The sequence below is a fragment of the Diadema antillarum genome, unplaced genomic scaffold, assembly GCF_040938485.1.
Source record: "Diadema antillarum isolate AM-2024a unplaced genomic scaffold, OU_Dant_1.0 seq00000589_RagTag, whole genome shotgun sequence".
In the NCBI taxonomy this organism is placed as follows: domain Eukaryota; kingdom Metazoa; phylum Echinodermata; class Echinoidea; order Diadematoida; family Diadematidae; genus Diadema; species Diadema antillarum.
The window spans coordinates 1,183,686-1,201,290 of NW_027271521.1; the positions used below are offsets into that span (position 1 = coordinate 1,183,686).

The 17,605-nt window shown below is 40.5% G+C and overlaps 1 protein-coding gene across 1 annotated transcript; it reads right to left on the reverse strand.

Moving 5' to 3' along the window:
* Positions 1 to 1,024: 1,024 nt before the first annotated feature.
* On the reverse strand, positions 1,025 to 15,834 carry LOC139735640 (FAS-associated factor 2-like; the record flags this gene model as incomplete). Its single annotated transcript, XM_071646390.1, has 9 exons — positions 1,025 to 1,204; positions 1,780 to 1,923; positions 3,399 to 3,488; positions 5,173 to 5,432; positions 6,673 to 6,764; positions 11,010 to 11,095; positions 11,980 to 12,229; positions 13,593 to 13,714; positions 15,766 to 15,834. Coding segments are annotated over 9 exons (1,293 nt in total), but the record flags the coding sequence as incomplete, so codon positions are not given.
* Between the last annotated feature and the right edge of the window lie 1,771 nt (positions 15,835 to 17,605).

The window sequence follows — 17,605 nt, forward strand, 5'->3', positions numbered from 1 at the left end:
CGGACTTTCGCAATAGAAAACAAAGAGCTGGGAACAACAATCATTCAAGACCATGACCAGATGTGCCACTAGCATGTGTCTTACACCCAATCCAATGCTATTTTCCCTCGGAGATTGAGCTCTAGCTGAAGTTTGGAAAACAGACAGGATAAGAAGAGCCTTGCATATATTCTAATATCTTAGGGAAAGCATATAAGTAGCAAATGTTGCAGGGTTTTATGGACAGAACCCCCCCCCAAAAAAAAAAAAAACCCAACAAACAACAAAACAAAACAAAACAAAACAAACCAAACCAAAACAAAACAAAACAAGCAGTGGCTAAACTGTTTCACAATCTCATACTGGCATCGTTATCATCTTGGGTAGAGAATGATGATACTCATTACTGTATAGTCCCACACCCCCAATGCTTGTTCACAGACTGCAGGAAGCTGAAGTTTTGATAATTAAGCTGCTAGACTTTCGCTGGTATTTCCCGTTCCACAACGAAGGATAGATAATTTGCATATTCAAACCTTTCACATGAGTTATAAAAAAATCTCTTCTCCAACAACCAACAACTGCTGAAAGCTCCAATTGAGCTTCCCAACTTGGCGTACTTCTTGGCCTGATTACTCACTGAACTATGGAGTGCCACATGTGTTTCGCCTCATTTTATGTAAATTGCCGTAACTTTGTTGACAACAACAACAACCAAACAAGCAACAAACAGACAGTGGTTTTACTAGCTTATTTGTTTTGTCAACTGCATATACAGACAAACAGTAATTCTGTTCCTCGATTTCGCGAGGCATTGCAGGAATTTCCACACAAAAGAGGTTGAGTAGATTTTGGCACTCCATGAGCAATAAGATTCATTTAACACTAAGCGTATCCACTCTTGAATATTCCAGACATTTCTGTATACAATCAGGCCGTTTCTGCCCGCACACACACACTTCTCCGCGCTAAATGGTATTAGTTTCCTTTCATAAAGAAGTTATTACAAAAACAACACGACGAGAACAGCAGTCATTGCATTGCTCTAATCACTGATGTCCTGGACGTACAACATCTCTCGTTGACTCAGACCCGCCTCCCCTATCGTGGGGACCGTCACGCCCTCCTCCTGGGGTAGGCACTGGAGGATGCGGCGTGGATAGTTGGTCTGCAGCTGAAATTCCTCCGGCACGCCATCTTGCACAAACACAAAGTCATACAGGACCTGTAGAAGGATAATAAAGGGAGAGTGAAGGGGGAGGGGAGACAGCATGAGAAACAGTGAAAAAATTATAACTTAATTAAAGTAGACCCCATTTAGAAGCCACTGCCAGGGGATTCAAAAACATACAACAAAGAAATATATTATGGAAACTACAGAAGATCATTTGCCACACCAGATTTGATTCATTCTTATAAATGTAAAAAATCTACCGAAAAATGGATGACATAAATCAGAAGGAAAAGGCTACAAAATTCTTACCAATTCTGTATAGAAAAAAATAAATACGCTGAAGCAGAATTCATCGAAGATCAGACCAATCCAATTTGGGATTACATAATGCTTTGTATCCTCTACATAAAGCATTATGCTGCAGTTCTCATGTTGCCGTAATATTGGGCTGTGGTCTGATCAACGAGTGAGGAAAAAAACGACAACAAGATTTGAGGAACATTTTGATGCATTATTGATTTTTGGGGTGTCATTCTCACTTCTAGCGAGGAGGTCTTAAGGAAGTCCTCAAGATGATCCCCGCAAGAAGCACACGGATCCCAAGGAAGGGGTCGTGCCATTCTCACCTCTAGTGAGGAGGTCTTCAGGAAGCCCCTCTCTAGTCGCTTGCCGTCGGGAAGCTTGAAAAGAATCTTGATGGCGTTGGGGTTACTACCGTCTGGTTCATCCTCGAGGTTGGCCGCCTTCTCTATCCTAAGCCTGGCCCTATCCTGCAAGAAGGGATATGGCAGCATGCAATGTTTTCAGGTTTAGTGACTAAACTAAAGTCCCATAAACATAGCCCTAATCTATCAATTCTGAACCTGTTGAAGATAAGTCCTGAGAATACTCGAGAAATGTGTGTTGTAGCAAAATCAACCTGTCCTCAAAGGGATAACATACAAATTTAAGTGAGAAAATGAAAGTGGTGGTTTATCCTTTCTTTTTCCCAATACAGAACACATAGTCTATAATCATTTCTTCTGAATGGCAGAAGATGTATTTTAACACTTTTCCCCCCCAACGGGAATTGACATTTTGTCAATAAGTCTTGTGTGTACAAAAGGTGCATTTTCTGAAACTGAAACACAGCTGACTCAAGTACTGTAAATGCAGAAATTTTCGCAGTACATAAATTTTTGCGTATTTCGCACTACTTCTGGCTAGCGCGAATTCTAAAACCCGCGAAAATATCTTCACAATTTCTCTGCACGTTTTGAATGGTTTGACAATAGCACAGCACGAATTCAAGAACTCGCAAACATGTTTATGAGTCGCTCAACGCGAGAAATCAATCATGTGAAAATATTGACGTTTACAGTACGGGCATGCGCATATCCATATAGTGATTTCAAACACGACTTTGCTGCAATGACAACAATAATACAAAACAAAAATTTGCGAGGACATATTTGGTAAATGTAATTCCATATATGTGATCAATGCCGTGTGTCACAAAGGACTATCACAGCATGACAAAAGAAGTGTATTCATTCAGTTATGGGGTTTGGGGGCGGGGGGAGGGCTTCAAAACTTAACACAGGCTGTGAACAAAAAGCATGCATCTATATAGTAACTATCACACCGACCATTACAATCTAGGGATTTCATTCACTGAAAGAGCATAAGCATAAGATCTCATGTAGCCAGCGCTACTTGGTATAACACATCAACCTGTAGAGTTTTGACTGTCTCTGTGCGATGTCCCAGATGAAATGCTGGGAGGGGTAGGGCAATTACCCCCTGGGCAATTACCCCACACCCTTCTCCTGACGCTAACCCTAATCCTGATCCTGAACCTAATCCTAACCCTACCCCAAACCCTAAACCAAACCATAACCCTAATCTTCACTCTAACTTTAGCACTAACCAGTATTTAGCTGGGGGGGGGGAGGGGGGATTGTCCTCAGGGGGTAATTGCTCTGATATGGCTGGAAGGTTATGTACCAAAAGAGCTATCATCTGCATGGTGCAAAGAATGAGAGGTAAATTACCTGAGTATTTAACCTGCACTTTTGTCACCTGGCAACTGCTAGATTTTCTAATATTTGTTTTAAAAGTTGATTCCTTCGGTCACAAACCCCCCAAAAAGAGAGATAAAACAGCAGCTCTTTTTCTTGATCTGTCCATCTCCCTCTACCATATAGGCAGATCATCCTAATCCTAATCACTATGACTAATCCTGCTAAAGTGCGGGTCTACTTACCTCTTTCTTCTTCTGCCTCTCCTCCTCCTCATCTCGTCTTTCTTGCTCTTCCTTCTCCTTCTGCTCTTGTTCTTCCCTCTTTTTTCTTGCCTGCAAAAGAAAAAAAGACAAATCAAAAAGGATTACAGAAAACAAGAGTTAAGGGTGTCATTACCACAACACTTAACATGCTTAAGACGGCAGGATCCTGCATTTTCTTTTTCTTCACCTGGAAACGTGACTGTATCAGTGATTCCTTTGATCTCATAGCATTGTGTCCAAACTTTAAAGGAAACCAAAACCCAAAGAGCAATATGGACTGAGTGCAAGCAGCAATATTAGTAGAACACATCAGTGAAAGTTTGAGTAGAATTGGACAATCGATATAAAAGTTATGAATTTTTAAAATTTTGGTGTTGGAACCACTGGATAAGGAGACTACTAGAGTTTATGACGTCATGAGTGGACAACAATATAAAGAAAATATAAAGAGAATTATGCCAAAATTCATTTTTCATGAAAATTACACATTCTATCAGCTTGATACTGACATATGTTAACCCTAACTTACCTGGGGGGGGGGGGGGGGGGGGGGGGGCATTATGGCCCCCCCCCCCCCCCCCCCCCCCCCGACAAATTCCGCGACCATTCCGGCGCGCAAAATTTTTTGACCGCGCCGCTCGCTGACTTTTTACTTTCAAGTCTCGCACAACTTTTGAGACCAAATTTGTCGCGCCCGGGCATACCGTTCCGAAGCCACGCCCCTTCAAAAATTTTTCGTCAACCCCAAAATTGCTCAAAAACGTGATTTTGTGTACAAAGTCAATACAAATTGTGTTTTTTCAATTAATTCATATTTTTAATTTTAAGGGCTGAAATCAATTTATTTTAGTATAATTATGCTTCAAAAAATGTGTATGACAAATTCCACTGAAAAAAACAACAAAAACAGAAGTTCGAAAAAACAAAGAAATACGTTAAAAATTGATAAAACAATAAAAAACATAAAAAATTACTTTTAATACTGAATTTTTTTTTTACACACAAATGTTTGGAATGTCACTAGGAATATTTACACCAAAAATCAGCATTCCATAAGCTTTTATAAGCCAATTACAGACGAAAATGAGGTTTTTGCATATATTTGCATAATTAATTGATTTAAAATAGAAAATGCAAATTTTTTGAAAATTTAACTTAGCAGTCTTGTAGATTACATCCGGCTTTATGTTCATGCACAATTTTGCAGCGATCGCGCGATCAACGGCCGAGATCTGAAGGGGGGGCCATAATGCCCCCCCCCAGGAATTCAAGCTCGCTAAATAGCCCAGGTAAGTTAGGGTTAAGGGTAGTAATAATTCCCCCTGCTTTCTGAAAGCGGTTAGTCAAGTGCTCTTTCATTATGCTAGAAAAGTGAAGTTTTGTAAATTGTGGAATTCCCTTTATATCTTCTTTATATTGTTTTCCACACATACGTCATAATCTCTAGTAGTCTCCTCATCCAGCGGTTCCAACACCAAACCTTTAAAAATTCATAACTTTTGCATCGATTGTCCAATTTTTCTCAAACTTTCACTGATGTGTTCTACTAATGTTGCTGCTTTCACTCAATCCACATTTCTCTTTGGGCTTGGGTTTCCTTTAACCACTCGCGATATTGTCAGGAGGTACCGATTTGCTAAAAATTAGACTCGCTAAATATTTGGCACAGACAGTACCTCAGAGGGCAATTTTGAGTTGCCATAATCCAGTGACTTGGAGGGTGGGGGTGGGGAGACTTGCTCCTTCTTCTCACCTTCTCCTGGTCTTGCCGGAGCGATTCCTGGTAGGCCGCATCCTGCTCCTGCCTGAGCGTGTTGGCAAGGTTACGCTCCTGGCGCTCCATCCGCATCGCCACCAGGTAGCCCTCCGTCTCCGACGTCGTGCGCCGCAGCCGCTCCAGCAGCTGCTCGGCCGTGACGGCGCCCTCTATCCTCAGGACCACGGTCATCTTGTTGTCCCTCAGGACGATGAGGCCGAGGAAGGGGTAGGTGTTCTCCCGCAGTGCTAATGAAACTGGAGATGGAGAAGGGGGGGAGGAATAGAAACAAGAGGAGTAAAAACACGACAAAATAGGGCAAAAAAAGTAACCGTTGGCATCTCTGTGATACTGTGCTACAAATACCAGGTCTGCCAACATTCCCACATCCAAATCAGGGAGATTCCGCACAGCGATCAGGGAGATATATGTGTGTTACATGCATTTTCAATGAGCGAAAATAATTCCAAAATCAGGGAGATTTTAATATTCTCTTATTCAGACATGAACAGATTTTGACATTTTCAGGGAGACTCCTGCAGAATCAGGGAGACTTGGCAGCTCTGAAATACCTGCACACATCCTGATATCGTAGGACATAAAGACATACCAAAATTAATGCTACTTTCTTCCCCAGTTTGAGAACACTGGGGAAACATTTAGGCCCGAATTCATGAAGATGGTGCAAAATTTAAACCATAGTTTATGCAAATTTCTTCTGCATAAACATGATTGACATATTGCGTACGCCAACAGACGTCCAGTAACAAATGCACATTGATACGAGCATGTCAAAGGTATGCTTATTTCAGGCCATGGTCTAGGTTTAAACCAGGTTTAAACCACCTTCGTGAATACGTTTCGTGAATACGTTTTGTGAATACGGGCCATAGAGTACCAAAGTATGATGTGATAGCCATTCATAGTAATGGGAACTGGTTCTAAACAACCTCACCTGGCCCGAATATCGGTGAACACTATTGTTGCTAACCACGTTCACACCTGGCTCCAACCCAAGCTATAACAAAAGATTTTGACATCATCACTTTAGTGCTCACATACAACATCCAGAGTCCTAACAATGACATTCTTTCAAGACACACATAGATTATACCTCCATTTCACAGAGATTTTCCCTCATCGGTCACTCTTTGGAAGCAAAGTTTGTTGCTTCCGGCCACACACCAAAGTGTATCAGATCGCAGTCTGATGAATCCGACTTGGTTGGTCGACTATCAGGTGAGTGTGTCAGACGTGTGACATGTGATCTTCACTGGACAATCTTGCCTCATCGGATCACCGCCTGACATGTCCGACACTGACCTGATAGTCGACCAACTCAAGTCGGATTCATCGGACTGTGATCCAATACACTTTGGTGGGTGGCAGGAAGCGATGAACTTTGCTTCCAATGAGTGACTGATGAGAAAAAAATCTCTGTGGAATGGAAGCATCAGATAGAATACAACCTGCAGGAAAAAGCTGGGTTGAACTCACCTCTGTACCCTTCAGGAGTGTTTACAGATGCAATCCAAAATAAAAGACTGGAGTTGATGTACTCTATTACTTCAGCATTACCTAGTGTGTCTCTGAAATGGAATGAACAACACAAAATTACAATTAAATCACATTCACACTCAGCAGAGTGTACCTCCATATATTGTTGAATGGGTGTTGCTACTTTGAGGGATGGGATAGTATTGGTTGAGGTGAGGATTCAGCTTTGAACTTTTTGCGAGATATTTAGAAACAACTCTTTGAAATGTTAAAGATCACACAATTCTGAGGGAAACTGAAAGTTTAATTGGTTTTGACATGATTGAGACATCCCAAAACAACTACAATAGTTTTACAGGTTGATGTCTGCGTTGAACTGTTTTTGCAATGGTGGTAACGTGGTAGATTACAATGTAGTTACAGTCAGAAATCATCCTTTCCATGGTGATGTGTCAGAAATAAAGGGGTAGGTGGTAACAACTTTTCATGAAAAGATCAGTTTTGAAAACATATGTCTATGTTATGTAAATTAATTGAGGGTCACAGATGTTTTGAGCGATGTCCTGCTCGATTTTGTAACGGTGGATCACATTTCATCTCATACGTTTAAAAAAAAAAGAGAGACTGGAGAAGAGACCATGCTGTATCAGGAGGATGGGAGGTAAGCTGACACCCATATGCACATAAACAAATCTGATATTGTGTCTTCTGAAGCCCTGCAATGGCTGATCTTCCAGCAATGTCCGTGTAACGGTGGATTGGATTTCCAAGATGTTCCCCTTTTCAAAGTGACATAAGTGAGGAGATTTATATTGACACTTGTATTATGAAATCAGTTGAACGTTATCTTGAAAATGTGGCATCATATTATTATGGAGAAACTGTTAAGTTCAAACAAGGCAAGTGCCGTAATGTATCTCGCCCACAAACGTACAACACCTTTTTTTAAAAATATTTTGTTCACAAATGGACCTATGGATCAAAAGTTAGGAGTCATAAACATAAATGCACAGTACATTGGGCCCTAAAAGTTCATTGACCTCTGCCTGTGACCTTTGACCTTGTGGTGACCATCAACTCCCCAAGGTACATCTACCATCCAAGTTTGGTCACAAATAGACTTATGGATCAAAAGTTATGACCCATAATCGAAATGCGCCCTAAAAACTTAACATTGGGCCCTAAAAGTTCATTGACCCCTGCCTGTGACCTTTGACCTTGTGGTGACCATCAACTCCCAAAGGGACATCTACCATCCAAGTTTAGTCACAAACGGACTTATGGATCAAAAGTTACGACCCATAATCGAAACGCCCCCTAAAAACTTAACATTGGGCCCTAAAAGTTCATTGACCTCTGCCTATGACCATTGACCTTGTGGTGACCATCAACTCCCCAAGGTACATCTACCATCCAAGTTTGGTCACAAATACACTTACGGATCAAAAGTTATGGCCCATGATCGAAACGCGCCCTAAAAACTTAACATTGGGCCCTAAAAGTTCATTGACCCCTGCCTGTGACCTTTAACCTTGAAATGACCTTCATACTTGGTAAAAGGTAAAACTTTGTATGACCACTCTGCCCTCCAAGTTTGATTCAAATTGAAGCCCAGAGTACAGAGTTATTCAAGTTTTTATAGCGTTACGGACGGACGGACGGACAACGGACGGACAGACGCCGCAGGCTATCCCTTAGTCTCCCCTCACCTCCGGTGGGCTTGACAAAAATTATCCCCAATATTCCTGACCCTCTTACTACTGTCCGACATACCTCTTTTCGTGTAAATGAAAACTGTAAGTGAGACATTGCCCTTTTTGTTCCAGAGCTGATAAAAGGCCTCGAATAAAGTAACACTTTTATTACCAGAATTCCATACAGACAGGTTTTGATTGTTACCGAACGTTTCATTTGCAATTTAGTGTATTTTTTACACCAAAATATGTCAATTTAGTATGGACTGAATTCTCAGAAACTAACTATGATCAGGTAGTGTACCTATGTGTTACATAGTACATTAGTTCTGGTTATGGGATTTGTGTCAGTATAAAAATATTTCTTTGTGCAAATACGATGCATGGCCACAGTCCAATCAATTTTAAGCTATAATTCTGGTAGACCAATCAATCTCCCTCTTGCTTGGTGGCCTCTTGTTAACTGTATGGTCAGGAGAGGGGCCGACTCTATTGCCAACAGTACATCATTGCAAGAGGCCACTGAACAAGAGGTAGATGTATCGATCTATTAATCTGGTAACCTTCCCAAAGCTACACCCCCTCCAAACAAATGAATTGATATAAAATACAATTTCAGTAATAAAAAAAAAAATGAAAATGATGAGTGCTGAAATGTTTATGCATTCCAAACTTCTTAGTGAATGTTGATAAACTTTTTAGCACATATTATTTTTCTAACTTTTTTTTTTCATTTCTTTATCTTTGAAATTTATCTTGCGTGTGATATATTATTTGTTTGGAGTGGGTGTTTGTTATATAGGAAAGCAAAAGCATGTGTGATTATTTTCAATGTCAATTTCTAATGCAAAATACATATAGATATATATCATCAAAAACAAAACTGAAACTAAGTTCATGCTGTATTCTAGCACTTGAGAAAGAGTGAATCGCTCAAAAATGTGTGTGCCGAAGTAAACTTTTGGTAAATACAAAACTGAAACCATCACCAACAGTTTATTTCGGCACACAAATTTTCGAGCGATTCGCTCTTTCTCAAGTGTTGAAGCGCTTCAGAAAGATACTCAACACTTGAGGAACCCACACTTGATACTGAACTGAGAAAGAGTGAATCGCTCTAAAATTTGTGTGCCGAAATAAGCTGTTGGTGAATAAAAGACTGAAACCAAGTTCATGCTGTATTCACCAACAGTTTATTTCAGTACATATATTTTGAAGCGATTCGCTCTTTCTCAAGTGTTGCAACACTTGAAAAAGTGAATTCACCCTCATCAGCCACACCCTAATTAGTTGTTGACAGGCTCGTGTGGGTTATTTTTAATCCAGATTTATTTCAGTATCTAAAAGGTGACGGGGCTCGGGCTAGTCCATTTTACTCAAAGGGGGGGGGGGGGGGGGGGAGACCTTTATGATCCAGCACCCTTTATCACAAGGCAGTGGTGGATCCAGAGGGGGGCCCACCGGGCGCAGCCCCCTCTTTATTTTTTTTTGTAGAATAAAACAAAAGAAATAAAAAGAAAACCAGATATATCGCTACGGCGACTGATATGCCTCCGCCATAATGCATGGTTCTCGTAATAGGTGTATAGTACAATGTCTTGACAATGTGTGATGACAGTTTCACACAATTGGCAAAATATCAAAATGACAGGTCTGACACAAATGTGCTGAATGTTCACTTTCCTAAAACTAGGTTCAATTGGATGAATGATTAAAATGTCAGAGTGCAGGTATTTGGGGAACTGATGATTTTTACTTGACTTTTGACCCTTTTATAAGTTTATGCATTGAGTAATTTTCAAGGTATTGAGAAAAAGTATAATTTCAGTATCAAATGGGAAAATAGCATTATCTAAACCTTTCGTTTGACCTTTGACCCCACAGTTCCACAGAGAATCACTGTTAGGTAGAACATGCATAAATATGTAAGTTTCATGATGATACCTTGAGTTACTTTCGAGATATGGAGGAAAAAGTGCAATTTAGCACTTTCACTTGACCTTTTACCTTTTGACCTTTGACCTTTTGGCAAGAAACTTCCCCAAAAATATATATTGGGTAATACATGCCATACATCAAGTTTTAAAAAAAAAACCTTCAGGCATATTGCATTTTAAGGAAAGTAGTGATATTTTGAGGAGTTGACCTTGACCTTTGACCCCCTGACCTTTGACCCATGACCCCCAACTTCCCTAGATAATCACTGCCCATCGGTACAAGCATATATACTAAGTTCCATGAAGATACCTTGAACCATTTGCGAGATATGGAGAAAAACATGAAATTTCAATTATTTTTTTTTCACAAAATAACCTGTGACCCTAAAATCCACACAAAGTATTATCCCCTAAGGATATACCCTCATACCAAGTTTGATGTAAAACCACCACACGGTTCTTGAGATATCGACAAAAACAAAACGGGACGGACGGACGTACGTACGGACGGACGGACGGACGACCCGAAAACATAATGCCTCCGGCCACTTCGTTGCGGAGGCATAAAAAAGGGGGGTGCTGCACCCCCCCTTTAATTTTGTAAAGGCCCCTCCCCTTAACGGAATTCCTGGATCCGCCCCTGCAAGGCCCTATCCCTTGCTGACCCCTACCCCTCCTTTTCCCAAGGAAATCTTCCTTCACTTACCTACAGAAGTCATCTGTATCTTGGTGGTCGTCTCCATGGAGATAAACTAATAAGAACTTTAAATCTCTCTTGGCCTCAGCAAGAGCCTGAAATGCAGAATCATGCAAACCAAGAGCACATAGGATAACAGACAGTTGACTCTATTTATAACGACACTGAAAGAACAAAAATCAGCTGAAGGGATTGTAAATGTCTTTGTTTTTTTATTCAGAAGGTGCCCATGTAGTTTGGGTTATGCTGGGTTTTGCAAGTTGAAGATAAGTTTATTATAGTTACAATGTGTCGCAGACTGCGTATGCCAAAGAATAAAAACATATCTTTTGGTGTTTTGTTAATGATGAAAATATTACACGAGATCCAAGAGATTTTGATCAGAAAGCATGTTTGCTTGTGAGCATGTCACAAAGCCTTTTGCACTTTTATAATAAAATTATATTTCATCCGCCAAATGTTACATCACATCCATCTGGTAATTTAAAGAAAATTATACTTGGTCTTTAACCATCAACCCTCAGAACTGATAAAACTACTTGTATCAAAACAACAGCTTTGGTGCTGAGAGTGGAACACAGAAATTGCTTTTTATCTGACCTGGTATTTATGATGATATTAAAAGATGGTATGAAAATATGATCACGTCACAGTGCATTTTTGCAATATGATATTGTAACATAATCATATATCATCCTAAAAGTGTTATGGTATATCCATCTGGTGATATCTCTGCCCCCCCCCAAAAAAAAATGATACTTGATCTCTAACAAACAAACCTCAGAACTGTAACAAACAAACCTCAGAACTGTAACAAACAAACCTCAGAACTGATAAACCTACTTCTATCAAAACAACAACTTTGTTGCTGAGTGTGAAACATAGAAATTGTTTTTTTTATTTGACCTGTTTTTTTTTCTTTAATGATGTTAAAAGATGACAAAATTTATGGCAAACTTAGTAATATTGCAATGATTACCTCGCTATAACTGCCACGGTAGAACACTGGGTGATTCGTCCCATATTTTTCCTCGAACTTGTTGATAAACGAGATCACGTCGCCACGGGGGTCTGTGACTATGCGCCGCGGGTCCGGCCAGAAGAGCCGTAAGGTCCATCTCAGGATGTCGAATATTGTGGAATAGCAGAGTCGGAACGGAAGAAGGAGCATGGCGTAGCTCCATTGCACCCATGACATGTTGGCCCGTGGTCGTGCTACTGTGTAAACTCTGTGATTGAAGAAAGAGTTTGTTTGTTTCATTTCCATCTAAGAAGATGGCTGGATAGCCCATATTCAGCTGCAATAGCTAGCTGCAATAGCTGGTCTTCCATGGGGCCCAGTTGGATGTAAGGCGGCACCACTTCGGCAGGTTAAACACCCTGCTCTTTGCGATGAATAAATGAAGAAGGATCTTTGATGTGCATGAGTTGCGACTCTCTCACACATGAGGCATTCATTTAATGTCATATCCGAGGGACAGAGTGTTTTGCCTCTTACAAGAGGGATTACATTCAACATTGCTCATTGAGACCAGGAATCAAACCGGGGTCCGTAGGATCGTACTGAAGGATAGGTGACAATTTTTGCTGCAACACTGTAATTCATGACCCCCAAGTCGAGACTGGCTTGATCTAAAAATGACAGCATCTCATAAATGTTTGTACAACGATCTAACAAATATCCACCATGTACACTGCTTTTTTTTTTTTTTTTTGGGGGGGGGTGGAAGAATCCTACTTGCTCAATTAAAGGCATACAATCGTGGCGAGTGGTTTGTGCCGCACGGAGACGAACGCAACACGCTGCCTCCCCCATTCTGTATCAAATGTAGTGACCCCGAATGAGAATAGCGCTGGCTCAATGGGTCAGCGAACAACACTCTAGACTACAAGAGCTCTGTGCTACAAATCTCCTAACCCAAAATGGCTGTCCAAGCGAGCCACAAGAGCTTCCGAATGGACGCACACTCTCAGTGCGCATGCGCATGAAGAGAGGCCAAAAGAGCCACGCGTCTTCTGGCCTCTCTCCTCAAATCACCGCAGCTTGCGGTGACAATGTTTGTGTATGATGCGTACACACACACGTGTCTCAGTGGCAGCATTGTCCCACACGTTTATGGATATAGCACCGAGTCTGGCATTGCGCAATTGCATGCACAAACTTCGGTCGTTCGGAGTTTATGTACCATAAGGGATGACGATCGTATGCCTTTAAGGTAAGTTCCCATTTAATCACAGGCAAAACGTTAACATTTCCCTGGTCAAGTTCTGCTTTAAATACCCAAGGCACATGAGTATGTCAGTTTGAACACACCTGTACTTGCTACAACAGCTCACCACAGGTGAATCTCACTAAACTGCAACCATCAAACTCTGGATTTTATTGGTAGAGATAGTTATCAATATTTAAAACAAAAAACAAAAAAACAAAATATAAAGAAAACAAAACCACTACTGCCAGTGTAACAACTGATAATCATGCAGCTAATGCCTGGTTTCCACTTTGATACAGGCAACAACAATCATAACTGCTCATGAAATGTGTACCATGTACACCAAAGTTCTTTATAAGAGAGGCCACGGACTATATACCTCTGGTCCCTTGGGTGTGTGTTCACTTCAGGCGTGCGTACGGGCTGCTGAGACGATGGCGTAGACCTGTCGTAGACCGTCGGTCTGCCCTCGGACACATTGAGTGTGTCTTGCACAGCGGTCTGTGAAATAAAAAAAGTCCCCAAATACCACAATCGTTACAATTTTCACAAAAGGCTTTAAGAGTCACCATTCAAGTCTGCATGACATAACAGCTTTCAGAGAGGAGCAATCACTGTGCCCAATTTTATTTATTTATTTTTTATTTATTTATTTATTTTTTTTTTTTTCTTTGGGGGGGGGGGGGGGTGTTATGGAGTTTGTTTGCTTTTTTTGGCTCCTCTAAACACATCTAATGTTGGCAGGAATGGGAAAAAAGAGAGAAGCTGATAACAACCAGCCCCATGAAATGCCAGTGGGAGGACAGACAGGACACAGAGTTGAAGTTGGAACTTGGGGATTCAGAGATTCAATCAGATCATAACTTCGGCACACTTCCCCTATCAAAATCCCACCTTTTTACAACTTTAGTTCTATTAAGCATATATATTCTCAGTAGATTTGTAACAATCTTAGGAATACTGATCAAGAGATTGATGATGAATGAAAGCACTTTCACAGTTGAACACAGTCCACTATAAGGCTCATAAACCTAAACACATGCACACACATTCATTCTCTAAATGACGTCACCATAACAGACAGCATACAAGCGATGTATTCATGGTTTGCTAGGACAGTCGCCAAGGTTAGTCACAATTATTTTCCTCTTGGAGTAGAAACCAAGCTCACTCTGGGCGGATGACATCGTGACTTGCCAAGAGTATTGCGACATTGGCCGAAGACATGTTTTCTTGGAAATTCACAGCAGGTTCCATATTTTCTGTTCAGGTAAGCATCTCAATGTCATCTCAATGTAACCTCTTTAACACGGATGAGCTGGGCTTGTAGACATCTCATACAAACATATTAAAGGCACATAGACCCAGTGGTTTAGTCGAATGCGTACGCGGGCGCACGGCGCAAGATTCCTAAAGAGACCTATGCTATCGACTCCTCTTTAGCGCTTACGCTGTGACCCATTTCCCCGAGTCCGAAGAAGTCCGATCCACTGTAGTCAGTGGTCCGATCACAGTTCAGCTCATGATTCTGCTGAGGGGGATAACAGCTTTAGCAAACTTCTTTTGTGACGTCATACTAAGAAGCATATATATATGCACACACCCTGGCATCACTACAGACTGTGCGGAGAAGACAACGAAGGCAACGTCACCTACATGTAGCAACACCTACGCGCTTTACTCTTGATGACAGCTCAACTTCGGCAATCTGCGTATCAATGCTAATGGTGATCGGCACTATCATCCAACAGCGCTCCCGCAAATACCGGGTGTGTGCGCCTGTAGTAAGACTGCAACTTGCAGACTGACAAGCTCTCTTCACTATCGCCACCCATCAACTGGCCCCTCTTCATCATTCATGGAACTTATTAGTGCACGCTGCACCTGCAGATCACCAAAGATCGCAACTCACTCAGCAATCTTGATGCTCAGACGTACTAGAATGATTGTTATGGACCTCACACGATACAACTGCATGCTAATCTATGACACAAGTTTTAACCCCCCTCCCTTCCCCTTTCTCAAGGACAGAATGTTCTAGGGTGCTATTCCACAATTCAACCATGTCATGACCATATAAAGTCATTCCACTGTCAAACTATGAGCATAAAGTTTCGACTGGCATCACACACATACAACTGTACGCCCTTGAGGAAAAAATCCTCTGAAGTGTGTTAGCAATCAGACAAGGTTCAGAATACTGTCATCTTGGTTTCATATTATTACTTGCAAAATCCATTGGCTGTACAAACAAATAATGTTGTGTGTCTCGCTATTTCTTGCATTTGTACATGATACATGAACCACAAAATACTCTCGTAACATCTGTGTGCTCTACTTAAATATTCATAAATCAAATTCTCATGCAAAGTTCCTTTTACACTGTTTAGTCATCCATTCTATACCAGCATCTAATTCAATGTTGACCAGGTAATTACAGTACCAATAGTTGACTGTGATTTCCACTGATATCTAAAGATGGATGTACACCATTGTTTTTGGGAACTTGTTATCACCTACAGGTGCGTGAAAACATCGTCTTTGCCATTTACCTCAATATTCCAGTCATGTTGATCCAGGATATTGCGACATCTTTCCATATCTTCTATTCCAGTGAGATCCTAGAAATGAGAGACAGGGAAAAATATATTCATAAATGCACTTACTTTATCTTAATCCCATGATGATATAGGATGATGCATGTTCATCCTCTAAAGCTTATATTCTCCAAAAAAAAAAATAATAATTTTCCATGACTTTTCAAGTTGAATACATGTGTATAGTTATGTGTGGGGAAAGGACAAAAATGTGTAGGAGCCACACAGCCTATACTGACTCATAGACAAGATCATGTTTTTTTGACTAGCATTTATCGAAGTAGTCTATTCGTAAAGGGAAGATAAACCCCAAGAGCAATGTAGATTGAGTGAAAGCAGCAACATAAGTAGAACACATCAGTGAAAGTTTGAAGAAAATTGGACAATCGATGCAAAAGTTATGAATTTTTAAAGTTTTGGTGTTGGAACCGCTGGATGAGGAGACTACTAGAGGTTATGACGTATGAGTGGACAACAATACCAAGAAAATATAAAGAAAATTCTACAAAAATCCATTTTTCATGAAAATTACAAATTCCATCAACTTGATGTTGACATATGTTAAGGGTAGCAATTATTCCTCCTGCTTTCTGAAAGCGTTAGGTCCATTGCTCTTTCATAAAACTAGAAAAGTGAATTTTTGTTGAATTTCCTTTATATCTTCTTTGTATTGTTGTCCACTCATACGTCATATCCTCTAGTAGTCTCCTCATCCAGCGGTTCCAACACCAAAACTTTAAAAATTCATAACTCTTGCATCGATTGTCCGATTTTCCTCAAACTTTCACTGATGTGTTCTACTAATTTTGCTGCTTTCACTCAATCCACATTGCTCTTTGGGTTTATCTTCCCTTTAAAATAAATTTACAGATGTAGCTGAGTTGACACATTCAGGGAGACTAACCACAGATCGATTGCTGAAGAAATACACTGTATTCCTCAAATCAAGCAGAGAATACTGTTTGTCCACTTCGATATTGTGGCCTCTAGACTTTTTGTGAGCTAAAATTAGGTCATGTTGAGATGTCACAAATTCCACTGAAATGTTTAAAAACATCAATCAGACATCAATTAATGGCAAAAAACAACAAGGGGACAGAGACATGGAAATGATCGTTGCAGTCTCAGCTTTAAGTCAAATTCTCATCTCATTACTGTACATGACAGCATCAAAATACATAGCTGTGTAATGAGTGCATCATGTCACAATTCTACCTAGTACATTTCATGTGTCATCTATGTGACAAATTGTCTTGCTTTGTGCTTTTTCCATTAAGCATAGTATGTTGTATGTTTACTATGACATCTAATTTGGATGATTTAGTAATGCCCAATGGGGCCTTTCATTTACAGTAAGTGTCTCTTTTGTTAATTGTGTTTGGCAACTGGACAGAAGTGATATACAAATAACGTAAAACCTGTCTATAATGGCAACGCAAGGAGAAGAAAAATGTGGCCATTATATACAGGTGGTCTCTGCAGACAAGGTCTTTTCACATGGCTTTTCTCTCAGGGGGAATTTTTCAGTGGTCATAGTATGGCAGGTGGCTGTTAAGCCAGGTTTGACTGTTATATTCCTTCCTTTTTTTTCTTCTTTTTTTTTTTGGGGGGGGGGGGATTGCATGTACATCCCCCTCTGAGTTGTAAATTAATAGATCCATCTGACTAAAAAATTATACTAAACATTCATTGAAATGAAAACCATAGCCAGGTATCACAGAGCATCAAGCAATGTAAGGAACTATGGGTCACTTAACCTGTTCCTTCTGACAGGTTCTTGTAGTGTCAACGTAGA